Source organism: Tachyglossus aculeatus, chromosome 4 (assembly GCF_015852505.1).
Source record: "Tachyglossus aculeatus isolate mTacAcu1 chromosome 4, mTacAcu1.pri, whole genome shotgun sequence".
NCBI classification, from domain to species: Eukaryota; Metazoa; Chordata; class Mammalia; order Monotremata; family Tachyglossidae; genus Tachyglossus; species Tachyglossus aculeatus.
Genome location: NC_052069.1, coordinates 2,585,965 through 2,613,603, shown reverse-complemented (window position 1 = coordinate 2,613,603; position 27,639 = coordinate 2,585,965). Strand labels below are relative to the sequence as shown.

At 45.6% G+C, this 27,639-nt stretch overlaps 1 protein-coding gene across 1 annotated transcript in view; it reads right to left on the bottom strand.

The window, feature by feature from the left end:
* Positions 1 to 27,639, bottom strand: part of HTT (huntingtin) — a 378,122-nt gene that overhangs the window by 98,748 nt on the left and 251,735 nt on the right. Inside the window, exons 44-50 of the mRNA XM_038744544.1 lie at positions 23,641 to 23,817; positions 21,318 to 21,394; positions 18,358 to 18,496; positions 16,898 to 17,020; positions 9,138 to 9,354; positions 8,389 to 8,534; positions 4,661 to 4,838 (exon numbers count right to left, since the gene is read on the bottom strand). Coding sequence (XP_038600472.1) covers positions 4,661 to 4,838; positions 8,389 to 8,534; positions 9,138 to 9,354; positions 16,898 to 17,020; positions 18,358 to 18,496; positions 21,318 to 21,394; positions 23,641 to 23,817 — 1,057 coding nt within the window. The remainder of the gene's footprint in view (positions 1 to 4,660; positions 4,839 to 8,388; positions 8,535 to 9,137; positions 9,355 to 16,897; positions 17,021 to 18,357; positions 18,497 to 21,317; positions 21,395 to 23,640; positions 23,818 to 27,639) is intronic.

The window sequence follows — 27,639 nt, the reverse complement described above, 5'->3', positions numbered from 1 at the left end:
GAAGAGAGTCGCCCAATGCACACCACCAAATCGTCAGACGGCTACAAAACCAGCACGGGCTATGTACCGCAGCAGCGCGGCTCAGCGGGAAGAGCCCGGGCTTGGGAATCAGAGGTCATGGGGTTCGAATCCCGGCTCTGTTAATACAAAACGTATTAACAAAATGAAATAAATGGAATAAATATGTACAAGTAAAATAAATAGTGATAAATCTGTACAAACATATACATCATCATCATCAATCGTATTTATTGAGTGCTTACTGTGTGCACAGCACTGTACTAAGCGCTTGGGAAGTCCAAGTTGGCAACATCTAGAGACAGTCCCTACCCAACAGAGCCAGGGTTTGGGAATCAGAGGTCATGGGGTTCGAATCCCGGCTCTGCCAACTCATTCATTCATTCAATCGTATTTATTGAGCGCTTACTGTGTGCACAGCACTGTACTAAGCGCTTGGGAAGTCCAAGTTGGCAACATCTAGAGACGGTCCCTACCCAACAGTGGGCTCACAGTCTAGACGGGGGAGACGGAGAACAAATCATATTAACAAAATAAAATAGATGGAATAAACATGTACAAATAAAATAATCATGGGTTCAAATGCGGCCAATGTCAGCTGGGTGACTTGGGGCAAGCCACTTCACTTCTCTGGGCCTCAGTTCCCTCATTTGTAAAATGGGGATGAAGACTGTGAGCCCCACGTGGGACAGCCTGATCACCTTGTATCCTCCCCAGCGCTTAGAACAGTGCTTTGCACATAGTAAGCACTTAATAAATGCCATTAAAAAAACAAAAGTGCTGTGGGGTGGGGTGACTATCCGATGCTCAAAGGTCACAGATCCAAGTGCAAAGATGCCGCGGAAGGGAGCGCGAGCTGGGGAAAAGAGGGAAAAGCCCCATCCCCCCGCCTTACCTCCTTACCTCCTTCCCCTCCCCACAGCACCTGTATATATGTATATATGTTCGTACGGATTTATTACTCTATTTTATTTGGACATATTTATTCTATTCACTTTATTTTGTTCATATGTTTTGTTTTGTTGTCCGTCTCCCCCTTCTAGACTGTGGGCCCGCTGTTGGGTAGGGACCGTCTCTAGATGTTGCCAATTTGTACTTCCCAAGCACTTCGTCCAGTGCTCTGCACACACTAAGCGCTCAATAAATACGATTGAATGAATGAATGAATGAATGAATGAAAGAGGGCTTAATTGGGGAATGCCTCTTGGAGGTGGAAATGCTGAAGTAGATAGAAGCAAATCAGACTGGACACAGGCCACGTCCCACATGGGCCTCACAATCTTAATCCCCATTTTATAGATGAGGTGGCTGAGGCACAGAGAAGTGCAGTGACTTGACCATGGTCAGGCAGCAGACAAGTAGCTTAGAGCAGGATTGGAACTCAGGTCCTTTGACTCCCGGGCCAGGGATCGTTCCACTAGGCCATGCTGCTTCACTTAAAGCAGACCCCTGCTCTCCCATCTTGAAAGTCACATCTCCAGGAAGCCTTCCTTGACTAATCTCTCACCTCCCCATCCTTCACATGCTTTGTTTCGTTTTGTTGTCTGTCTCCCCCTTCTAGGCCGTGAGCCCGTCGTTGGGCAGGGACCGTCCCTACATGTTGCTAACTTGGACTTCCCAAGCGCTTAGTACAGTGCTCTGCCCACAGTAAGCGCTCAATAAATACGATTGAATGAATGAATTGAATGATTGAATTGAATGAATGAATGAATCCCCCCGCCTTACCTCCTTCCCCTCCCACACCACCTGTATATACGTATATATGTTTGTACGGATTTATTACTCTATTTATTTATTTAGCTTGTACATATTTATTCTATTTATTTTATTTTGTTAATATGTTTTGTTTTGTTGTCTGTCTCCCCCTTCTAGACTGTGAGCCCGCTGTTGGGTAGGGATGGTCCCTATATGTTGCCAACTTGTACTTCCCAAGCGCTTAGTCCAGTGTTCTGCACACACCAAGCGCTCAATAAATACGACTGAATGAATGAATCATCATCATCATCAATCGTATTTATTGAGCGCTTACTATGTGCAGAGCACTGTACTAAGCGCTTAGGGAAGTACAAATTGGCAACATATAGAGACAGTCCCTACCCAACAGTGGGCTCACAGTCTAAAAGAAAGAGGGCTTAATTGGGGAAGGCCTCTTGGAGGAGAAGCAGCGTGGCTCAGCGGAAAGAGCCGGGCTTTGGAGTCAGTGGTCGTGGGTTCAAATCCCAGCTCCGCCAAGTGTCAGCTGTGTGACCTTGGGCAAGTCACTTAACTTCTCTGGGCCTCAGTTACCTCATCGGTAAAATGGGGGTTGACTGTGAGTCCCCTGTGGGACAACCTGATCACCTTGTATCCCCCCAGCGCTTAGAACAGTGCTTTGCCCATAGTAAGTGCTCAATAAATGCCATTATTATTATTATTATTATTAGGAGATGGGACCATAATGATGGATTGAAAGTGGGAAGGGCGGTGGTCCGGTGTCTATGGAGCGGGAGGGAGTTCCAGGATAGGCGGAGGAAAGGGCTCACAAAAGAGTCCAGCCCCGGCCCCCAGTGGTGGCATATCTAGCCCGGGCCTGGGAATCAAAAGGTCATGGGTTCTAATCCCGTCTCTGCCACTTGTCCGCTGTGTGACCTTGGGCAAGTCATTTCACTTCTCTGGGCCTCAATTACCTCAGCTGTAAAATCGGGATTGAGACTGTGACCCCACATGCCACACGGACTGTGTCCAACCTGATTTGCTTGCATCCATCCCAGCGCTTATTACACTTCCTGGCACATAATAATAATGAGGGTATTTGTTAAGCACTTACTATGTGCAAAGCATTGTTCTAAGTGCTGGGGAGGATACAAGGAGATCAGGTTGTCCCACGGGGGGCTCACAGTTTTAACCCCCATTTTACAGATGAGGGAACTGAGGCCCAGAGAAATGAAGTGACTTGCCCAAAGTCACACGGCTGACAAGCGGCAGAGCCGGGATTTGAACCCATGACCTCTGACTCCAAAGCCCGTGTTCTTTCCACTGAGCCACGCTGCTTCTCTGCACGGGGTTCACAGTCTTGATCCCCATTTTACAGATGAGGGAACTGAGGCACAGAGAAGCGAAGTGACTTGCCCAAAGTCACACAGCCGATAAGTGGCAGACCTGGGGTTAGAACCCACGACCTCTGACTCGCAAGCCCGGGCTCTCTTCCACTAAGTCACGCTGCTTCTCAGAATATTCATTCATTCATTCAATCGTATTTATTGAGCGCTTACTGTGTGCAGAGCGCTGTACTAAGCGCTTGGGAAGTCCAGATTGCAACATCATCAATCGGATTTATTGAGCGCTTACTGTGTGCAGAGCGCTGTACTAAGCGCTTGGGAAGTCCAAGTTGGCAACACATAGAGACGGTCCCTACCCAACAACGGACTCACAGTCTAGAAGGGGAAAACAGATTCCCCTACCATAGCGTGACCCAGTGAGGTCTTCCCATATGTGCGTGGCTCAGTGGAAGGAGCCCGGGCTTTGGAGTCAGAGGTCATGGGTTCAAATCCCGGCTCTGCCAACTGTCAGCTGTGTGACCTTGGGCAAGTCACTTCACTTCTCTGTGCTTCAGTTCCCTCATCTGTAAAATGGGGATGAAGACTGTGAGCCCCCCGTGGGACAACCTGATCACCTTGTAACCTCCCCAGCGCTTAGAACAGTGCTTTGCACATAGTAAGCGCTTAATAAATGCCATCATTATTATTATTATTATTATTCCCATATGTGCGTGGCTCAGTGGAAAGAGAACAGACTTTGGAGTCCGAGGTCATGGGTTCAAATCCCAGCTCCGTCAACTGTCAGCTGTGTGACTTTGGGCAAGTCACTTCACTTCTCTGTGCTTCAGTTCCCTCACCTGTAAAATGGGGATTAAGACTGTGATCCCCCCGTGGGACAACCTGATCACCTTGTAACCTCCCCAGCGCTTAGAACAGTGCTTTGCACATAGTAAGCGCTTAATAAATGCCATCATTATTATTATTATTCCCATACGTGCGTGGCTCAGTGGAAAGAGCACGGACTTTGGAGTCAGAGGTCATGGGTTCAAATTCTGGCTCCACCAATTGTCAGCTGTGTGACCTTGGGCAAGTCACTTCCCTTCCCTGGGCCTCAGTTCCCTCATCTGGAAAATGGGGATGAAGACTGTGAGCCCCCCCGTGGGACAACCTGATCACCTCGTAACCTCCCCAGCGCTTAGAACTTAGACTGAGCCTCTTCCTTCCTCTCCCCCTCATCCCCCTCTCCATCCTCCCATCTTACCTCCTTCCCTTCCCCACAGCACCTGTATATATGGTTGTACATATTTATTACTCTATTGATTTATTTATTTATTTTACCTGTACATATCAATTCTATTTATTTTATTTTGTTAGTATGTTTGGTTTTGTTCTCTGTCTCCCCCTTTTAGACTGTGAGCCCACTGGTGGGTCGGGACTGTCTCTATATGTTGCCAACTTGTACTTCCCAAGCGCTTAGTCCAGTGCTCTGCACACAGTAAGTGCTCAATAAATACGATTGATTGATTAGAACAGTGCGTTGCACATAGTAAGCGCTTAATAAATGCCATCATTATTATTACTATCATCGTTATTATTATTATTATGTGCATTTCGACGGTACTCACTTGCTTCTATGAGAAATCTAATGCAGTGAATGAGGGAGCAAGCGTAGGTGACGCAGTCGGGGGAGGATATTACGCTCCACAGCCCAGGCAGCTGCAGAGTCAGACAGCAGCAATCCAGAGCAGCCTGCAGGTCGATGCTCAGTGGGATTTGCTCGTGGATTATGTGCCAAGAAAGACCCTGGAAAACCAAAGGACAGGGAGAGAAGGAGGGAGACGGGGGCAGAAAGAAAGGTAGGGAGGTGAGGTAGAGAGGGGAGGGACGGAGAAAAGAAATAATAATAATTACGGTACTTGTTAATCAATCAATCGCATTTATTGAGCGCTTACTGTGTGCAGAGCACTGGACTAAGCGCTTGGGAAGTACAAGTTGGCAACATATAGAGACGGTCCCTACCCAACAGCGGGCTCACAGTCGAGAAGGGGGAGACAGAGAACAAAACCAAACATATTAACAAAGTCAAATAAATAGAATAAATATGTAGAAATAAACAGAGTAATAGATATGTACAAACATATTCATTCATTCAATTGTATTTATTGAGCGCTTACTGTGTGCAGAGCTCTCTGTCTCCCCCTTTTAGACTGTGAGCCCACTGTTGGGTAGGGACTGTCTCTATATGTTGCCAATTTGTACTTCCCAAGCGCTTAGTACAGTGCTCTGCACATAGTAAGCGCTCAATAAATACGATTGATGATATAGAGACGGTCCCTACCCAACAGTGGGCTCAAGCACTTACTATGTTCTAGACTGTGAGCCCACTCTGTATATATGTTTGTACGTATTTATTACTCTATTTATTTTACTTGTACATATCGATTCTATTTATTTTACTTTGGTAATATGTTTGGTTTTGTTGTCTGTCTCCCCCTTCTAGACTGTGAGCCCACTGTTGGGTAGGGACTATCTCTAGATGTTGCCAACTTGGACTTCCCAAGCGCTTCGTACAGTGCTCTGCACACAGTAAGCGCTCAATAAATACGGTTGATTGATTGATTGATTCTAGACTGTGAGCCCACTGTTGGGTAGGGACCGTCTCTATATGTTGCCAACTTGGACTTCCCAATAATAATAATAATGGCGTTTATTAAGCGCTTACTATGTGCAAAGCACTGTTCTAAGCGCTGGGGAGGTTACAAGGTGATAACAATAATAATAATATTTATTAAGCGCTTACTATGTGCAAAGCACTGTTCGAAGCACTGGGGAGGTTACAAGGTGATCAGGTTGTCCCACGTGGACCTCACAATCATAATCCCCATTTTACAGATGAGGTAACTGAGGCCCAGAGAAGTGAAGTGAGCTGCCCAACGTCACACAGCTGACAAGTGGCGGAGCCGGGATTTGAACCCATGATCTCTGACTCCAAAGCCCGGGCCCTTTCCACTGAGCCACGCTGCTTCTCTAAGTGCTCAATAAATACGACTGATTGATTGATTCTAATCACGGGGAAGATACAAGCTAATCAGGTTGGACACCCCGCACGGGGCTCACACTCTTAAGGAAGGGAAGGACGGACGGGAAAGGATTTTAAAGCGTGATTATCGTTTTCCGACTTAGCCGTCCCGGGACCCGGGCTTCCATTCTGCGACATGGCTAGGACGTGATCAGTCAACGAGAAGCAGTGTGGCTCATTGGAAAGAGCACAGGCTTTGGAGTCAGAGGTCACGGGTTCAAATCCCGGCTCTGCCAAATGCCAGCTGTGTGACTTTGGGCAAGTCACTTCACTTCTCTGGGCCTCAGTTACCTCATCTGGAAAATGGGCATGAAGACTGTGAGCCCCCCCGTGGGATGACCTGATCACCTTGTAACCTCCCCAGCGCTAAGAACAGTGCTTTGCACATAGTAAGCGCTTAATAAATGCTATCATTATTATGATTATAATCCAATCCATCGGATTTACTGAGCACTTACTGTGTGCAGAGCACTGGACTAAGTGCTTGGGAGAGTAAGGGATCCTAGAGATAGGGAACAGTGGGGCCTAGAGGAAGACCTGGGTTCTCTTCTGGCTCGCGGGGAAGTCACTTCACTTCTCTGGGCCTCAATTTATTCATCTGTAAATTGGGGATGTAAATATCGGCTCTGCTTCCTGCTTAGGCTGTGAGCTTCCACGACAAGCGCTCGCTACGTGACTTGCCCAAAGTCACACAGCTGACAGTTGGCGGAGCTGGGATTAGAGAAGCAGCGTGGCTCAGTGGAAAGAGCCCGGGCTTTGGAGTCAGAGGTCATGGGTTCAAATCCCGGCTCCACCAACTGTCAGCTGTGTGACTTTGGGCAAGTCACTTCACTTCTCTGTGCCTCAGTTACCTCATCTGGAAAATGGGGATGAAGACTGTGAGCCCCACGTGGGACAACCTGATCACCTTGCAATCTCCCCAGTGCTTTGCACATAGTAAGCTCTTAATAAATGCTATCATTATAATTATTATAATCCAATCCATCAATCCATTGGATTTACTGAGCACTTACTGTGTGCAGAGCACGGGGCTAAGTGCTTGGGAGAGTAAGGGATCGCAGAGATAGGGAACAGGGGGGCCTAGAGGAAGACCTGGATTCTAATCCTGGCTCGCGGGGAAGTCACTTCACTTCTCTGGGCCTCAATTTATTCATCTGTAAATTGGGGACGTAAATATCGGCTCTGCTTCCTGCTTAGGCTGTGAGCTTCCACGACAAGCGCTCGCTATGTGACTTGCCCAAAGTCACACAGCTGACAGTTGGCGGAGCTGGGATTAGAGAAGCAGCGTGGCTCAGTGGAAGGAGCACGGGCTTTGGAGTCATCATCATCATCAATCGTATTTATTGAGCGCTTACGGTGTGCAGAGCACTGTACTAAGCACTTGGGAAGTCCAAGTTGGCAACATAGAGACAGTCCCCACCCAACAGTGGGCTCACAGTCTAGAAGGGGGAGACAGAGAACAAAACCAAACATATTAACAAAATAAAATAAATAGAATAGATATGTACAGGCAAGATAAATAAATAGAGTCAGAGGTCATGGGTTCAAATCCAGGCTCCGCCAGTTGTCAGCTGTTTGACTTTGGGCAAGTCACTTCACTTCTCTGTGCCTCAGTGACCTCATCTGGAAAATGGGGATGAAGACTGTGAGCCCCCCGTGGGACGACCTGATCACCCTGTAACCTCTCCAGCGCTTAGAACTAGACTGTGAGCCCACTGTTGGATAGGGACTGTCTGCTTAGTACAGTGCTCTGCACATAGTAAGCGCTCAATAAATATGATTGATGATATATGTTGCCAACTTGTACTTCCCAAGCGCTTAGTACAGTGCTCTGCACACAGTAAGCGCTCAATAAATACGATTGATTGATTGATTGATTAGGACAGTGCTTTGCACATAGTAAGCACTTAATAAATGCCATCATTCATTCATTCATTTGAACCCACGACGTCTACCTCCCAAGCCTGTGCTCTTTCCACTGAGCCACGCTGCTTGGTATTTGTTAGGCGCTTACTACCTTCCAGGCTCTAAACGCTGGGGTGGACACCAGCAAATGGGGCTGGACGCAGTTCCTGCCCCACGTGGGGCTCACAGTCTCCACCCCCATTATACAGCTGAGGTACCTGAGGCCCAGAGACGTCAAGCAACTTGCCCGAGGTCACTCAGCAGACGGGTGGCAGAGCCGGGATTAGAACCCGTGACCTCCTGACTCCAGGCCCGTACTGCACTGAACTGCTCCTCGGACCGGCTTCCGATCGTGAACGCCCCGCTCACCTCAAGCGTCATCACCACAAATTTCACACTGTCCGCCTCCTTCTCCGGGGGAAGTTGCAGATGGGCGGGGACTCTGGAGAGCAGCACGAGGTACTGGGCCAGGGCCCGACTGACCGTGTTCATTGACTGATACAGACCGACGTTCCCTGAAACGCAGGAGAATCCAAAAGTTTTCAGAAAACTCTAAAACCGAAGCTAAAGACGGGAACCTACACTTCACCGGGCTATCTACACCGATGCTAAAGATGGGAACCTACACTTCACCGGGCTATCTCGCTTTGCCGGCCTTTAGCGAAGAAAGAAAGTGCGGAGAAAAACAAAAAAACAACAAAAAAAAAAATGGAGGAGAATCCAAAAGTTTTGTGCAAACTCTAAAACCGATCCTACAGATGGGAACCTACACGTCACCGGGCTATCTACACCGATGCTAAAGATGGGAACCTACACTTCACCGGGCTATCTCGCTTTGCCGGCCTTTAGCGAAGAAAGAAAGTGCGGAGAAAAACAAAAAAACAACAAAAAAAAAAAACGGAGGAGAATCCAAAAGTCTTGTGCAAACTCTAAAACCGATGCTACAGATGGGAACCTACACATCACCGGGCTATCTACACCGATGCTAAAGATGGGAACCTACACTTCACCGGGCTATCTCGCTTTGCCGGCATTCAGCGAAGCAATAAAGTGCGGAGAAAAACAAAAAAACTAAAAAAAACCCCGAAACCACCCTTCTGAACTTTTTTTTTTTTTACCAAAGAGATCGGCCAGGTCGCTCCAATAGGCGGAAATCTCCAGGGGCTGCAGGGGCTGAAACACTCGGTGGCCTGCGGGAAACTGGCTCACGATGTGCGTCACGTGCTCCAGGGTCACTCCGCGGGCCGTTTCGAAAAGGCCACTCTTCTTCGGTTCCCGGGACATTTCGTTCGCGCCCAGGCTTAAGCAGGGAGCCAAAAGGCTGAGGTTGAAATCCTGAAACCGTAACAGGGGTGGGGCTGAAGACCCATCACGTTTCCGGGAACGAAAGCCGGCCCTTCCTTCGGTCCGAGCTTGAACTATCTCGAACCTGCGAAGGCAAGCTCTCATCCTATCCCGTCTGGACTACTGCATCAGCCTTCTCTCTGATCTCCCATCCTCGTGTCTCTCCCCACTTCAATCCATACCTCATGCTACTGCCCGGATGGTCTTTGTCCAGAAACGCTCTGGGCATGTTACTCCCCTCCTCAAAAATCTCCAGTGGCTACCAACCAATCTGCGCATCAGGCAGAAACTCCTCACCCTCGGTTTCAAGGCTGTCCATCCCCTCGCCCCCTCCTACCTCCCCTCCTTTCTCTCCTTCTCCAGCCCAGCCCGCACCCTCCGCTCCTCCACCGCTAATCTCCTCACCGGGCCTCGTTGTCGCCTGTTCCACCGTCGACCCCCGGCCCCCGTCCTCCCCCGGGCCTGGAATGCCCCCAATCCCTCTGCCCCTCCGCCAAGCTCGCTCTCTTCCTCCCTTCAAGGCCCTGCTGAGAGCTCACCTCCTCCAGGAGGCCTTCCCAGACTGAGCCCCTTCCTTCCTCTCCCCCTCGTCCCCCTCTCCATCTCCCCCATCTTTCCTCCTTCCCTTCCCCACAGCACCTGTATATGTGTATATATGTTTGTACAAATTTATTACTCTGTTTATTTATTTATCTTGAACATATCTATTCTATTTATCTTATCTTGTTAGTATGTTTGGTTTTGTTCTCTGTCTCCCCCTTCTAGACTGTGAGCCCGCTGTTGGGTAGGGACTGTCTCTATGTGTTGCCAACTTGTACTTCCCAAGCGCTTGGTACAGTGGTCTGCACACAGAAAGCGCTCAATAAATACGATTGATTGATTGATTGAGGGCCTAATCTCCTCTCCCTCCTCGTCGGCTGAAGGGAGGTCAAGAAGCAACCTCCCTTTCTCAGCCAGATTTTACTAAAAGTTCTCCAGAGGAAGAAAGATCTTTAAACTTTGGCGCTGTTCCTCGGCGGGAGGGTCGAAGGAGCAGCAGCACAGTCCTCAGCCTCCCAACTCCCTTGGGAGCCGGAAATTTGCATCCCAATCCCTCGCCCCCTCCGCATCCCGGGGTCACTAGCCCTTAGTACAGTGCTCTGCGCACAGTAAGCGCTCAATAAATACGATTGATTGATTCCTGCCTTGCTCCATACCAGCGGGGGGGTAAGGCAGAAATGGTGGCAGCCATCCCCTCTGCCTCCTGATCCCTGGGACAGTCGAGCCACTTAATAAGAATCAATCAATCAATCAATCGTATTTATTGAGCGCTTACTGTGTGCAGAGCACCGTACTAAGCGCTTGGGAAGTCCAAGTTGGCAACATCTAGAGACAGTCCCTACCCAACAGTGGGCTCACAGTCTAAAAGGGGGAGACAGAGAACAAAACCAAACATACTAACAAAATAAAATAAATAGAATAGATATGTACATGTAAGATAAATAAATAAATAGAGTAATAAATATGTACAAACATATATACATATATACAGGTGCTGTGGGGAAGGGAAGGAGGTAAGATGGGGGGGATGGAGAGGGGATTATTCTTATTAATAAGAATAACATTCATTCATTCAATCGTGTTTATTGAGCGCTTACTTTGTGCAGAGCACTGTACTAAGCACTTGGGAAGTACAGTAAATAATAATAATGATAATGATACTGATGCTATTTGTTTAGCGCTTACTATGTGCCAAGCACTGTCCTTGGACACAAGGTAATCAGGTTGGACACAGTCCCTGTCCCACATGGGGCTCACAGTCTCAATCCCCATTTTACAGGTAAGGTAACTGAGGCACAGAGAATGATAATAATAATAATTATGGTACTTGTTCAGCGCTTTCTATGTGTCAAGCACTGTCCTTAGCACTGGGGTAGACACAAGGTAATCAGGTTGGACACAGTCCCTGTCCCACATGGGGCTCGCAGTCTCAATCCCCGTTTTACAGGTAAGGTAACTGAGGCACAGAGAATAATGATAATAATTATGGTATTTGTTCAGTGCTTTCCATGTGCCAAGCACTGTCCTAAGCGCTGGAGTATTCATTCATTCAATCGTATTTATTGAGCGCTTATCGTCTCCCCCTTTTAGACTGTGAGCCCACTGTTGGGTAGGGACTGTCTCTATATGTTGCCAACTTGTACTTCCCAAGCGCTTAGTACAGTGCTGTGCACACAGTAAGCGCTCAATAAATACGACTGATTGATTGACTGCGTGCAGAGCACTGTACTAAACGCTTGGGAAGTACAAGTTGGGGCAACATATAGAGATGGTCCCTACCCAACAGTGGGCTCACAGTCTAGACACAAGGTAATCAGGTTGGACACAGTCCCTGTCCCACGTGGGGCTCAGAGTCTCAATCCCCATTTTACAGGTAAGGTAACTGAGGCACCAAGAATAACAATAATGATGATGGTATATTTGTTAAGCGCTTTCTATGTGCCAAGCACTGTTCTAAGCGCTGGGGTAGACACAAGGCAATCAGGTTGTCCCACTTGGGGCTCAGTCTAAATCCCCATTTTACAGATGAGGTAACAGAGGCACAGAGAAGTTAAGTAACTTGCTTACGGTCACACAGCAGACAAGTGACGGAGCCGGGATTAGAACCCACGACTCCTGACTCCGAAGCCCGGGCTCTTTCCACTGAGCCACGCTGCTTCACTTCTCACTGCGGCTGTGGCTAGTAGAGCTGGGAGAAGCTTAGAAGCAGCGGGGCTCAGTGGAAAGAACCCGGGCTTTGGAGTCACAGGTCATGGGTTCCAATCCTAGCTCCGCCAACTGTCAGCTGTGTGACTATGGGCCAGTCACTTCACTTCTCTGGGCCTCAGTGACCTCATCTGGAAAATGGGGATTAAGACTGTGAGCCCCCCGTGGGACAACTTGATCACCTTGTAACCTCTCCAGTGCTTAAAACAGTGCTTTGCACATAGTAAGCACTTAATAAATGCCATTAAAAAAAAGCTTGCATTTCTGGCTCTTCTAGCCTGGGGACCCTATGGCTTTTATTTTATTTTTGTATTTAGCTCTGTGCATCTCTTATGTTGTTTCTGTGTTCTTATCCCTTTATTTTTTTATTTATGAGCCTATTGCCAGTCACCTTTTCCCCTTCGGTCTTAGATCACAGCCTTGGTCTAAGTCTCCGTGTGTATTCTTCCCCTCTAGACTCTAAGCTCATTGTGGACAGGGAAAGTGCTGTGCTGTCCTCTCCCAAGTGTTTAGTACAGTGCTCTGCACTCAGTAAGTGCTTAATAAATACGACGGACTGACTGACTGTGCTTAGTACAGTACTCAGCACACAGTAAGCGCTTTATAAACATGATTATCACTACTAAACCTACCGGAATCTCTACGACCTATTTCAATATTCCATTTTCAAAGAAAGCTCAGCGTAATTATTTTTCTCTGCTTCCCGGGTTAGAGACTCCAAGCTCCTGGCGGTCACATTTTCGACGCCTCGCCTGTGGTACTCAAGGTCAGGGGAAGCAGCGTGGCTCAGTGGAAAGAGCCCGGGCTTTGGAGTCAGAGGTCACGGGTTCAAATCCCGGCTCCGCCACCTGTCAGCTGTGTGACTTTGGGCCAGTCACTTCACTTCTCTGGGCCTCAGTTCCCTCATCTGGAAAATGGGGATGAAGACTGTGAGTCCCCCGTGGGACAACCTGATCACCTTGTAAACTCCCCAGGGCTTAGAACAGTGCTTTGCACATAGTAAGCACTTAATAAATGCCATCATTATTATTATTATTACTCATCCTATCCCGACTGGATGACTGCATCAGCCTCCATTCTGATCTCCCAACCTCCTGTGTATATATATGTGTATATATACACATATGTACCCCACAGCACTTGTGTATATATGTAAATACACGTATTTACAACTGTAATTCTATTTATTTTATTAATGACGTGTATATGTCCAGAATTCTATTTATATATAATGACGCTACTGATGCATGTTTACTTGTTTTGATGTCTGTCTCCCCCCCTTCTAGACTGTGAGCCCGCTGTGGGCAGGGATTGTCTCTATTTGTTGCAGAATTGTACTTCCCAAGCGCTTAGTACGGTGCTCTGCACACAGAATGTGCTCAATAAACACAACTGAATGGATGAATGAGTGAATGGTAGACTCTCCCGAGGGCACGGCGGTGGCACTCAGCAAATAGCAATAATAATGATGGCATTTACTAAGCGCTTACTATGTGCAACACACTGTTCTAAGCACTGGGGAGGTTACAAGGTGATCAGGTTGCCTCACGGGGGGCTCACAGTCTTAATCCCCATTTTCCAGATGAGGTCACTGAGGCCCAGAGAAGTGAAGTGACTTGCCCAAAGTCACACAGCTGACAATGGGTGGAGCCGGGATTTGCACCCATGACTTCTGACTCCAAAGCCCGGGCTCTTTCCACTGAGCCACACTGCTTCCCCTAAAATACCACTTATTTTAGGAGATAAAATCGATCGATTGACTGCAAACGCTGTGGTGGTAAGTGGTGAAAATATTGCCTCCCGACTCCCGCGCGAGTCCTCCCTTGTGGGAAAAAATTCGGCGTGCCTTCAGCGGGGATACACTGCTCCTAAAAAACCGCGGGCCGCAGAGAACGGAAGCCACAATTCATTCATTCAGTCAATCGTATTTATTGAGCACTTACTGTGTGTAAAGCACTGTACTACTACTACTACTACTACTACTACTACTAATAATAATAATGATGGCATTTATTAAGCGCTTACTATGTGCAAAGCACTGTTCTAAGAGCTGGGGAGGTTACAAGGTGATCACGTTGTCCCACGGGGGGGCTCACATTAATCCCCATTTTACAGATGAGGGAACTGAGGCCCAGAGAAGTTAATCTCTTAACTTCTCTGGGCCTCAGTTCCCTCATCTGTAAAATTAACTTAAGAGAAGTTAATCTCTTAACTTCTTGCCCAAAGTCACACATCTGACAATCGGCGGTGCCAGGATTTGAACCCATGACCTCTGATTCCAAAGCCCGGGCTCCTTCCCACTGAGCCACACTGCTTCTCTAAGCGCTTGGAGAGTATAATTCAGCAATAAAGAGTGACAATCCCTGCCCAAAAAGAGGGCAGATCCCTGCTCCTGCCCAGATGCCCCCTCTCCACTTCCCACCCGTTTTCCCAGTCACCCCTGAACTTAGCCAGACCATGGGCGCTCTCCAGTTAATAATAATAATAGTAATAATAATGTTGGCATTTGTTAAGCGCTTACTATGTGCAAAGCACTGTTCTAAGCGCTGGATAATAATGATGGCATTTATTAAGCGCTTACTATGTGCCAAGCACTGTTCTCAGCGCTGGGGAGGTTACAAGGTGATCAGGTTGTCCCTCCGGGGGGCTCACGGTCTTCATCCCCATTTTCCAGATGAGGGAACTGAGGCCCAGAGAAGTGAAGTGACTTGCCCACAGTCACACAGCTGACGATCGGCCGAGCCGGGATTTGAAGCCCATGCTCTTTCCACTGAGCCATGCTGCTTCTCCAGTTCTTCTCCTTCACCCGAGCTGTGTCCGGCCTCTGGAAGTTTGCCTGGCTCCCCAGCAGCACGTGAGCAGGGACTGGGAGCTGCCCTCATTCAATCTTTAATTTAATTGTATTTATTAATAATGGCATTTTTTAATAACGACATTTATTAAGCGCTTACTATGTGCAAAGCTCTGTTGTAAGCGCTGGGGAGGTTACAAGGTGATCAGGTTGTCCCTCGTGGGGGGGCTCATGGTCTTCATCCCCATTTTCCAGATGAGGGAACTGAGGCCCAGAGAAGTAAGGTGACTTGCCTAAAGTCACACAGCTGACAATTATCCCCCGGGCCTGGAATGTCCTCCCTCCACACATCCGCCAAGCTCGCTCTCTTCCTCCCTTCAAGGCCCTACTGAGAGATCACCTCCTCCAGGAGGCCTTCCCACACTGAGCCCCTTCCTTCCTCTCCATCCCCCCCATCTTATCTCCTTCCCTTCCCCACAGCACCTGTATATACGTATGTACATATTTATCACTCTATTTATTTATTTATTTTACTTGTACATATCTATTCTATTTATTTTATTTTGTTAGTATGTTTGGTTTTGTTCTCTGTCTCCCCCTTTTAGACTGTGAGCCCACTGTTGGGTAGGGACCGTCTCTATATGTTGCCAACTTGTACTTCCCAAGTGCTTAGTACAGTGCCCTGCACACAGTAAGCGCTCAATAAATACGATTGATTGATTGACTGACAATTGGCAGAGCCGGGATTTGAACTCATGACCTCTGACTCCAAAGCCCGGGCTCTTTCCACTGAGCCATGCCGCTTCTCCTATTTATTTATTTATTGAGCGCTTACTGTGTGCAGAGCCCACTTGGGAGAGGACAAAACCACAATAAACGGACACATTCCCTGCCCACAGAGACCTTACATCTAGAGGGGGGGACATAAATAGCAGAAGCAGCGTGGCTCAGTGGAAAGAGCCTGGGCTTTGGAGTCAGAGGTCATGGGTTCAAATCCCAGCTCCGCCAATTGTCAGCTGTGTGACTTTGGGCAAGTCACTTAACTTCTCCGGGCCTCAGTTACCTCATCTGTAAAATGGGGATTGACTGTGAGCCCCCCCGTGGGACAACCTGATCACCTTGTAACCTCCCTAGCGCTCAGAACAGTGCTTTGCACATAGTAAGCGCTTAATAAATGCCATCATCATTATTATTATTATAGAAATTAATACAAGGTTCAGCGCTCTGTCTGACAGTGCCCTTCCCGGATCTATACTCTGTCTGAAACGTCTCCTTTTTCATTATTATTATTATTAGTAGTAGTAGTAATCATGATGAAGGTATTTGTTAAGCACTTACTATGTGCCTCCACGCACTGTTCTAAGCACTGGGGTTGATAGAAGATAGGAGAAGCCGTGTGGCTCAGTGGAAAACAGCCCGGGCTTTGGAATCAGAGGTCATGGGTTCAAATCCCGGCTCTGCGAACTGTCAGCTGTATGACTTTGGGCCAGTCACTTCATCATCATCATCAATCGTATTTATTGAGCGCTTACTGTGTGCAGAGCACTGTCCTAAGCGCTTGGGAAGTCCAAGTTGGCAACACATAGAGACAGTCCCTACCCAACAGTGGGAGACAGAGAACAAAACCAAACATACTAACAAAATAAAATAAATAGAATAGATATGTACAAGTAAAATAAATAAATAAATAGAGTAATAAATATGCACAAACATATATACATTCCCTCATCTGTAAAATGGGGATTAAGACTGTGAGCCCCCCGTGGGACAACCTGATCACCTTGTAACCTCCCCAGCACTCAGAACCGTGCTTTGCACATAGTAAGCGCTTAATAAATGCCATTATTAAATTAATTAATAGAAGCTAATCAGGTTGGACACAGTCCCGGTCCCATGATTTTTCATTTAATCGTCTTTCTTGAGCGCTTACTGTGTGCAGAGCGCTGTACTAAGCGCTTGATCCTTCACGCTTGATCCTTTAGGGAGGCGGGCACTCACCTTGCTGAGCATCAACGAGTGGAGCTCGCCGGGCGGGACCCTGCCGAGCAGCTCGGCGCCTTCCAGCAGCGCGGAGTCCGACTTGGCGCAGCACTGGGACCGGACCAGAGCCACGTACCAATCCTGGAGGGAGAAACGACCGGGGTGAAGGTGGCCGTCAGATCGCTTCCTTTCAGGAGAAGCTGGAGACATTCCCGGTTGGAGGCTCCGGGGCGTTGGGAGGGTTAAAAAATGATGACGGTATCTGTTAGGCGCTGACTATGTGCCAAAGCACTGTTCTAAGCGCTGGGTGGGATACAAGGTGATCCACCTGTCTACATGTTTTTCTACATGTCTGACGACTTTCATTCATTCATTCAATCGTATTTATTGAGCGCTTACTGTGTGCACAGCACCCTACTGAGCGCTTGGGAAGTCCAAGTTGGCAACATATCGAGACGGTCCTTACCCAACAACGGGCTCACAGTCTCGAAGGGGGAGACAGGCAACGAAACAAAACATGTAGATGGGTGTCAAAACCGTTAGAATAGAATTATTCATTCATTCATTCATTCAATCGTATTTATTGAGCGCTTACTGTGTGCAGAGCACTGTACTAAGCACTTGAGAAGTACAAGTTGGCAACATATTGAGACAGTCCCTACCCAACAATGGGCTCACATTCTAGATGGGGGAGACATATAACAAAACAAAACATGGACAGGTGTCATCAAAATAAATAGAAATAAAGCTAGATGCACATTCATTCCTTCATTCAATTGTATTTATTGAGCACTTACTGTGTGCAGAGCACTGTACTAAGCGCTTGGGAAGTCCAAGTTGGCAACATATAGAGACGGTCCCTACCCAACAGCGGGCTCACAGTCTAGAGGGGGAGACAGACAACAAAACAAAACATGTGGACAGGTGTCATCAGAATAAATAGAAGTAAAGCTAGATGCACATTCATTCATTCATCCAATTGTATTTATTGAGCACTTACTGTGTGCAGAGCACTGTACTAAGCGCTTGGGAAGTCCAAGTTGGCAACATATAGAGATGGTCCCTACCCAACAGTGGGCTCACAGTCTAGAAGGGGGAGACAGACAACAAAACATGTGGACAGGTGTCATCAGAATAAATAGAAGTAAAGCTAGATGCACATTCATCATTCATTCATTCAATTGTATTTATTGAGCACTTTCTGTGTGCAGAGCACTGCATTAAGCGCTTGGAAAGTACAAGTTGTTAACATATAGAGAATTATAGCTATATGCACGTCATTAATAAAATAGAGTAGCCAATTTGTACAAGTAGAGTAATAAATCTGTACAAATATACACAAGTGCTGTGAGGAGGGGAAGGAGGTAGGGCGGGGGGAGGGGGTGGGCGATGGGGAGGAGGAGAGGAAAAAGGAATATCACGATCGTCGTCATCATCATGACGCGGTTCACCAAAGCACGACCATCCGATTCACTTACTTTGTCGGGATTTAGGGTCTCCAGTGTCAACGGCTCCTTCCCGTCCAGGGGGTGCGAGGTAAGCAGAGGAGGCGGGCTGACCGTTTCTGGGGCGATCGTTTGACGAAACCTGTCCAGCAGGGAGTAGAGTCTTTGGTGTCTGAAAGGACACAAGGATGGGAAAGAATGGAGTTCTTTAGGATCGTGGAAGATTAAATCCATCCGTCAGTCAAGCAGTATCGCATTTACTGAGCACTTAATTCATTCACTCATTCATTCGATCTCATTTATTGAGCGCTTACTGCATGCAGAGCACATGCTGTCATCCTCGACTCCGCTCTCTCGTTCACCCCTCACATCCGATCCGTCACCAAAACCTGCCGGTCTCAGCTCCGCAACATCGCCGAGATCCGCCCTTTCCTCTACCATCCAAACCGCTACCCTACTGGTTCAAGCTCTCATCCTCTCCCGTCTGGATTACTGCATCAGCCTCTTCTCCGATCTTCCATCCTCCTGTCTCTCCCCACTTCAATCCATACTTCACACCGCTGCCCGGATCGTCTTTGTCCAGAAACGCTCTGGGCATGTTAGAAATCTCCAGTGGCTACCAATCAATCTGAGCATCAGGCAGAAACTCCTCACCTTCAGCTTCAAGGCTGTCTATCCCCTCACCCCCTCCTCCCTCCCCTCCCTTCTGTCCTTCTCCATCCCAGCCCGCACCCTCCGCTCCTCTGCTGCCGCTCACCTCCTCACTGGGCCTCGTTCTCGCCCGTCCCACCGTCGAGCCCCGGTCCCCGTCCTCCCTGCGGCCCGGAATGCCCCCAATCCCTCCGCACATCCACCAAGCTCGCTCTCTTCCTCCCTTCAAAGCCCTACTGAGAGCTCACCTCCTCCTGGAGGCCTTCCCACACTGAGCCCCCTCCTTCCTCTCCCCCTCCCCATCCCCCCGCCTTACCTCCTTCCCCTTCCCACAGCACCTGTATATATGCATATATGTTTGTACGTATTTATTACTCTATTTATTTTATTTGTACATACTTATTCTATTTATTTTATTTTGTTAATATGTTTTGTTTTGTTCTCTGTCTCCCCCTTCTAGACTGTGAGCCCGCTGTTGGGTAGGGACCGTCTCTGTATGTTGCCAACTTGTACTTCCCAAGCACTTAGTACAGTGCTCTGCACACAGTAAGCGCTCAATAAATACAATTGATTGATTGATTGATTGACCATCTCTATATGTTGCCAACTTGTACTTTCCAAGTGCTAAGTACAGTGCTCTGCACACAGTAAGCGCTCAATAAATACGATTGAATGAATGAGTGTATGAATGAATGAATGAATGAATGAAAGGGAGTGGGAGAAGAGGAAATGATGGTTTAGATGGGGAAGGCCCCTAGAAGGAGATTTCTTCTTAATAATAATAATGGCATTTGTTAAGCACTTACTATGTCCAAAGCACTGTTCTAAGTGCTGGGGGGGATACAGGGTGATCAGGCTGTCCCATGTGGGGCTCACAGCTTTAATCCCCATTTTACAGATGAGGTAACTGAGGCACAGAGAAGTTAAGTGACTTGCCCAAAGTCACACAGCTGACAAGTGGAAGAGCCGGGACCGTCTCTATATGTCGCCGACTTGGACTTCCCAAGCGCTTAGTAAAGTGCTCTGCACACAGTAAGCGTGTGTGAATGAACTGCAGAACACACAGAATCTCCCAGAAGGTCCAACTTGTTCTTACAGGCAATGGTCCTACAGCGTGGCTCAGTGGAAAGAGCCCGGGCTTTGGAGTCAGAGGTCAGGGGTTCAAATCCCAGCTCCGCCACTTGTCAGCTGTGTGACTTTGGGCAAGTCACTTCACAACTCTGGGCCTCAGTTACCTCACCTGGAAAATGGGGATTAAGACTGTGAGCCCCCCATGGGACAACCTGATCACCTTGTAACCTCCCCAGCGCTTGCAACAGTGCTTAGCACATAGTAAGCGCTTAATAAATGCCATTTTTATTACTATTATTATGTGTTCCAATCCTGGCTCCACCACCTGTCTGCTGTGTGACCTTGGGCAAGTCACTTCACTTCTCTGGGCCTCAGCACCCTCATCTGTAAAATGGGGATTAAGACTGTGAGCCCCATGTGGGACAACCTGATTAGCTTGTAAGAATAATAATAATAATAATGATGACATTTATTAAGTGCTTACTATGTGCAAAGCACTGTTCTAAGCCCTGGGGAGGTTACAAGGTGATCAGGTTGTCCCACGGGGGGGCTCACAATCTTAATCCCCATTTTACAGATGAGGTCACTGAGGCACAGAGAAGTGACTTGCCCAAAGTCACACAGCTGACAAGTGGCGGAGCCAGGATTTAAACTTATTCATTCATTCATTCAGTCGTATTTATTGAGCACTTACTGTGTGCACAGCACTGTACTAAGCGCTTGGGAAGTACAAGTCGGCAACAGATAGAGACGGTCCCTACCCAACAAGGGGCTCACAGTCTAGAAGTGGGAGACAGACAACAAAAGAAGCAGAAGCAGCAGAAGCAGCGTGGCTCAGTGGAAAGAGCCCGGGCTTTGGAGCCAGAGGTCACGGGTTCAAATCCCGGCTCCGCCAATTGCCAGCTGTGTGACTTTGGGCAAGTCATTTCACTTCTCTGGGCCTCAGTTCCCTCATCTGTAAAATGGGGATTCGGCCTGTGAGCCCCCCCATGGGACAACCTGATCACCTTGAAACCTCCCCAGCGCTTAGATCAGTGCTTTGCACAGAGTAAGCGCTTAACAAATGCCATCATTAGAACGAAACAAAACACGTAGACAGGTGTCAAAAGCCCAGGCTCTTTCCACCGAGCTACGCTGCTTCCCCCCGCCCCGTGTTTAGAACGGTGTTTGGTACATAGTACGTGTTTAACAAATGCCATAATTAATTAAATACTACGACAGGGTCACTCCAGGCGCCGGGACAACAAGGCGAAACATTTTCTCTGACGTACCTCTGTGCTAATCCGTTGTTTTGCAGGTATTCCTGAATCCTATCCAGTTCTTCCACGGGTAACTGGGAGATGCTGTTCTGGAGGAGACAAGGAAGCAACAAAGCCGTGAAGAAGAATAGTCCGCACGATATCGTCAAAGGTACGACACAACCAAGCCCGCCAGACCGACAAGAATCCATCAATGGTAATAATAATAATAATAATAATAATAATAATGATGATAGCATTTATTAAGCGCTTACTGTGTGCAAAGCACTGTTCTAAGCGCTGGGGAGGTTACAAGGTGATTAGGCTGTCCCATGGGGGGCTCACAATTTTAATCCCCATTTTACAGATGAGGGAACCGAGGCCCAGAGAAGTGAAGTGACTTGCCCCAAGTCACACAGCTGGGATTTGAACCCATGACCCCTCACTCCAAAGCCCGGGCTCTTTCCGCCGAGCCACGCTGCTTCTCAATGGTACTTATTGAGCGCCTCCTGTGAGCCCAGGTGGATAGAGCCCGGGCCTGGGAGACAGAAAGCCATGGGTTCGAATCCCAGCTCGGCCACTTGTTACTTGTACATATCTGTTCTACTTATGTTATTTTGTTAATATGTTTTGTTTCATCCTCTGTCCCCCCCTTCTAGGCTGCGAGCCCACTGTTGGGTAGGGACCGTCTCTATACGTTGCCAACTTGGACTTCCCAAGCGCTTAGTACAGTGCTCTGCACACAGTAAGCGCTCAATAAATACGACTGAATGAATGAAAAGGCTGTGTGACTTTGGGCAAGCCACTTCACTTCTCTGGGCCTCAGTTCCCTCATCTGTAAAATGGGGATGAAGACTCTGAGCCCCCCCATGGGCGGCAGGGACTGCGTCCAACCCGATTCGCGTGGATCTACTCCAGCGCTTAGTAATAATAATAAAAACAATAACGATGGCATTTATTAAATGCTTACTATGTGCAAAGCAGTGTTCTAAGCGATGGGGAGGTTACAAGGGGATCAGGTTGTCCCACGGGGGGCTCCCGGTCTTAATCCCCATTTTACAGATGAGGTAACTAAGGGCCCAGAGAAGTTAAGTGACTTGCCCAAGGTCACACAGCAGACATGTGGCGGAGCCGGGATTCGAACCCCTGACCTCTGACTCCAAAGCCCGGGCTCTTTCCACTGAGCCATGCTGCTTCTCTACAGTGCCTGACACATAGCAAGTGCTTAACGAATACCATTATCATCATTAATTCTATCATTAATTCATTTCTAGACTGTGAGCCCACTGTTGGGTAGGGACTGTCTCTATATGTTGCCAACCTGTACTTCCCAAGCGCTTAGTACAGTGCTCAGCACACAGTAAGTGCTCAATAAAGACGATTGATTGATTGATTGATTGACTGTCTGTATATGTTGCCAACTTGTACTTCCCAAGCGCTTAGTACAGTGCTCTGCACACAGTAAGCGCTCAATAAAGACGATTGATTGATTGATTAATTACCGATAAGCACCTGGGAGAGTGTTAGACAAGAGGGTTGGCCGGCGCGGTCGGTCCCTGCTCACGACCAGGAGGGGAAACGTGCCCGCGATCAAAAATAAAATCCCCCAACCCCACGACGACGCGGCGACGGGATGGGTGACGTGCTTAACAAATACCGTTATTATCATTAATTCTCTCATTAATTCATTTCTAGACTGTGAGCCCACTGTTGGGTAGGGACTGTCTCTATATGTTGCCAACTTGTACTTCCCAAGCGCTTAGTACAGTGCTCTGCACACAGTAAGCGCTCAATAAATACGATTGATTGATTGATTGACTGTCTCTATATGTTGCCAACTTGCACTTCCCAAGCGCTTAGTACAGCGCTCTGTGCACACAATAAAGACGATTGATTGATTGATTCAATCCAGAATCAGCGTGAAGCAGCGTGAAGCAGCGTGGCTCTAGTGGAGAGAGCCCCGGCTTTGGAGTCAGAGGTCATGAGTTCAAATCCCGGCTCCACCAACTCTCAGCTGCGTGACTTTGGGCAAGTCACTGTGCCTCAGTTCCCTCATTTGTAAAATGGGGATTAAAACTGTGAGCCCCCCAGTGGGACCACCTGATCACCTTGTCACCTCCCCAGCGCTTAGAACAGCGCTTTGCACATAGTAAGCGCTTAACAAATACCATTATTATTGATTAATTACCGGCACATAGTAATTATTATTATTGATTAATTACCGATAAGCGCCTGGGAGAGTGTCAGACAAGAGGGCTGGCCGGTGCGGTCGGTCCCCGCTCGTGACTGTGCCCGCGATCAAGAAAATAATGCCCCAACCCCACGACGGCGCCGGGCCGGGCGGGGTTTTCGGTACCTGTAGGGTGGCGGCCAAAAGCATTTCCACGCGACGGCAGGCGAGCGTGTCCACCCTGCGGGCCAGCACGCGGAACGGGTTGCAGAGGAATTTGTCCACGTACAGCGTCAGCACGGCGCCCGACTGGCTGAGGTGGATGCCCTCCAGGCACTGTAACGTCTTCTTCAGCGCCGTGGGCTGAGAAGGGGAGAAGGGGAAGACGGGGCGGGGGGGAGGAGGTTAGCCCCGTTTCCAAGGCCGCCCGTCAGCCGGCTTGTACATATGTCTATATATTTGTACAGATTTATTACTCTATTTATTTATTTTTTTATTTTACTTGTACATATCTATTCTATTTATTTTATTTTGTTAGTATGTTTGGTTTTGTTCTCTGTCTCCCCCGTATGTTTGTACATATTTATTGCTCTATTTATTTATTTATTTATTTTACTTGTACACATCTATTCTATTTATTTTATCTTGTCAGTGTGTTTGGTTTTGTGCTCTGTCTCCCCCTTTTAGACTGTGAGCCCACTGTTGGGTAGGGACTGTCTCTATATGTTGCCGACTTGTACTTCCCAAGCGCTTAGTACAGTGCTCTGCACACAGTAAGCACTCAATAAATACGATTGATGATGATGATGATGTACACATTTATTACTCTATTTATTTATTTATTTATTTATTTTGCTTGTACATATCTAATCCATTTATTTTATTTTGTTAGTGTGTTTGGTTTGGTTCTCTGTCTCCCCCGTATGTTTGTACATCTTTATTACTCTATTTATTTATTTATTTATTTTGCTTGTACACATCTATTCTATTTATTTTACCTTGTCAGTGTGTTTGGTTTTGTTCTCTGTCTCCCCCTTTTAGACTGTGAGCCCACTGTTGGCTAGGGACCGTCTCTAGATGTTGCCGACTTGTACTTCCCAAGAGCTTAGTACAGTGCTCTGCACATAGTAAGCGCTCAATAAATACGACTGATGATGATGTACATATTTATTACTCTATTTACTTATTTATTTTACTTGTACATATCGATCCTATTTATTTTATTTTGTTAGTATGTTTGGTTTGGTTCTCTGTCTCCCCCATATGTTTGTACATATTTAGTACTCTATTTATTTATTCATTCATTCATTCATATCTATTTATTCATTCATTCATTCACTCACTCATTCATTCATTCATTTATTTATTTTACTTGTACATATCTATTCTATTTATTTTATCTTGTTAGTATGTTTGGTTTGGTTCTCTGTCTCCCCCATATGTTTGTACATATTTATTACTCTATTTATTTATTTATTTTACTTGTACATGTCTATTCTATTTATTTTATTTTGTTAGTATGTTTCTTTTGTTCTCTGTCTCCCCCATGTTTGTACATATTTCTCTATTTATTTATTTATTTATTTTACTTGTACACATCTATTCTACTCATTTTATTTTGTTAGTATGTTTGGTTTGGTTCTCTGTCTCCCCCATATGTTTGTACATATTTATTACTCTATATTTATTTATTTATTTTGCTTGTACATATCTATTCTATTTATTTTATTTTGTTAGTGTGTTTGGTTTGGTTCTCTGTCTCCCCCATATGTTTGTACAGATTTATTACTCTATTTATTTATTTATTTATTTTGCTTGTACATATCTATTCTATTTATTTTATCTTCTTAGTATGTTTGGTTTTGTTCTCTGTCTCCCCCTTTTAGACTGTGAGCCCACTGTTGGGTAGGGACTGTCTCTAGATGTTGCCAATTTGTACTTCCCAAGTGCTTAGTAAAGTGCTCTGCACATAGTAAGCGCTCAATAAATACGACTGATGATGACGATGATGATGTACATATTTATTACTCTATTTATTTATTTATTTATTTATTTTGCTTGTACACATCTATTCTATTTATTTTATCTTGTTAGTGTGTTTGGTTTTGTTCTCTGTCTCCCCCTTTTAGACTGTGAGCCCACTGTTGGGTAGGGACCGTCTCTAGATGTTGCCAATTTGGACTTCCCAAGTGCTTAGTACAGTGCTCTGCACACAGTAAGCGCTCAATAAATACGATTGATGATGATGATGTACATATTTATTACTCTATTTATTTATTTATTTGTTTTACTTGTACATATCTATTCTATTCATTTTATTTTGTTAGTATGTTTGGTTTCATTCTCTGTCTCCCCCATATATGTGTACATATTTATTACTTTATTTATTTATTTATTTGTTTGTTTATTTGTTTACTTTTCTTGTACATATCTATTCCATTTATTTTATTTTGTTAGTATGTTTCTTTTGTTCTCTGTCTCCCCCATATGTTTGTACATATTTCTCTATTTATTTATTTTGCATGTACATATCTATTCTATTTATTTTATTTTGTTAGTATGTTTATTTTGTTCTCTGTCTCCCCCATATGTTTATTCATATTTCTCTTTTTACTTATTTATTTTACTTGTACATATCTATTCTATTTGTTTTATTTTGTTAGTATGTTTGGTTTGGTTCTCTGTCTCCGCCATATGTTTGTACATATTTATTACTCTATTTATTTATTTATTTATTTATTTATTTATTTATTTATTTTGCTCGTGCATATCTATTCTATTCATTTTATTTTGTTAGTATGTTTGGTTTTGTTCTCTGTCTCCCCCATATGTTTGTACATATTTATTACTCTATATTTATTTATTTATTTTGCTTGTACATATCTATTCTATTTATTTTGTTAGTATGTTTGGTTTTGTTCTCTGTCTCCCCCGTATGTTTGTACATATTTATTACTCTATTTATTTATTTATTTATTTTGCTTGTGCACATCTATTCTATTTATTTTATCTTGTTAGTGTGTTTGGTTTTGTGCTCTGTCTCCCCCTTTTAGACTGTGAGCCCACTGTTGGGTAGGGACTGTCTCTATATGTTGCCGACTTGTACTTCCCAAGCGCTTAGTACAGTGCTCTGCACACAGTAAGCACACAATAAATACGATTGATGATGATGATGATGTACATATTTATTACTCTATTTATTTATTTATTTTGCTTGTACATATCTATTCTATTTATTTTATTTTGTTAGTATGTTTGGTTTGGTTCTCTGTCTCCCCCATATGTGTGTACATATTTATTACTCTATTTATTTATTTATTTATTGTACTTGTACATATCTATTCTATTCATTTTATTTTGTTAGTATGTTTGGTTTTGTTCTCTGTCCTCCCCTTTTAGACTGTGAGCCCACTGTTGGGTAGGGACCGTCTCTAGATGTTGCCGACTTGTACTTCCCAAGTGCTTAGTACAGTGCTCTGCACATAGTAAGCGCTCAATAAATACGACTGATGATGATGTACATATTTATTACTCTATTTATTTTACTTGTACATATCGATCCTATTTATTTTATTTTGTTAGTATGTTTGGTTTGGTTCTCTGTCTCCCCCATATGTTTGTACATATTTAGTACTCTATTTATTCATTCATTCATTCATTCATTCATTTATTTATTCATTCATTCATTCACTCACTCATTCATTCATTCATTCATTTATTTTACTTGTACATATCTATTCTATTTATTTTATTTTGTTAGTATGTTTGGTTTTGTTCTCTGTCTCCCCCATATGTTTGTACATATTTATTACTCTATATTTATTTATTTATTTATTTTACTTGTACATATCTATTCTATTCATTTTATTTTGTTAGTGTGTTTGGTTTGGTTCTCTGTCTCCCCCATATGTTTGTACATATTCATTACTCTATATTTATTTATTTATTTTACTTCGTCATATCTATTCTATTTATTTTATCTTGTTAGTGTGTTTGGTTTGGTTCTCTGTCTCCCCCATATGTTTGTACATATTTATTACTCTATTTATTTATTTATTTATTATGCTTGTACACATCTATTCTATTTATTTTATCTTGTTAGTGTGTTTGGTTTTGTTCTCTGTCTCCCCCTTTTAGACTGTGAGCCCACTGTTGGGTAGGGACCGTCTCTATATGTTGCCAATT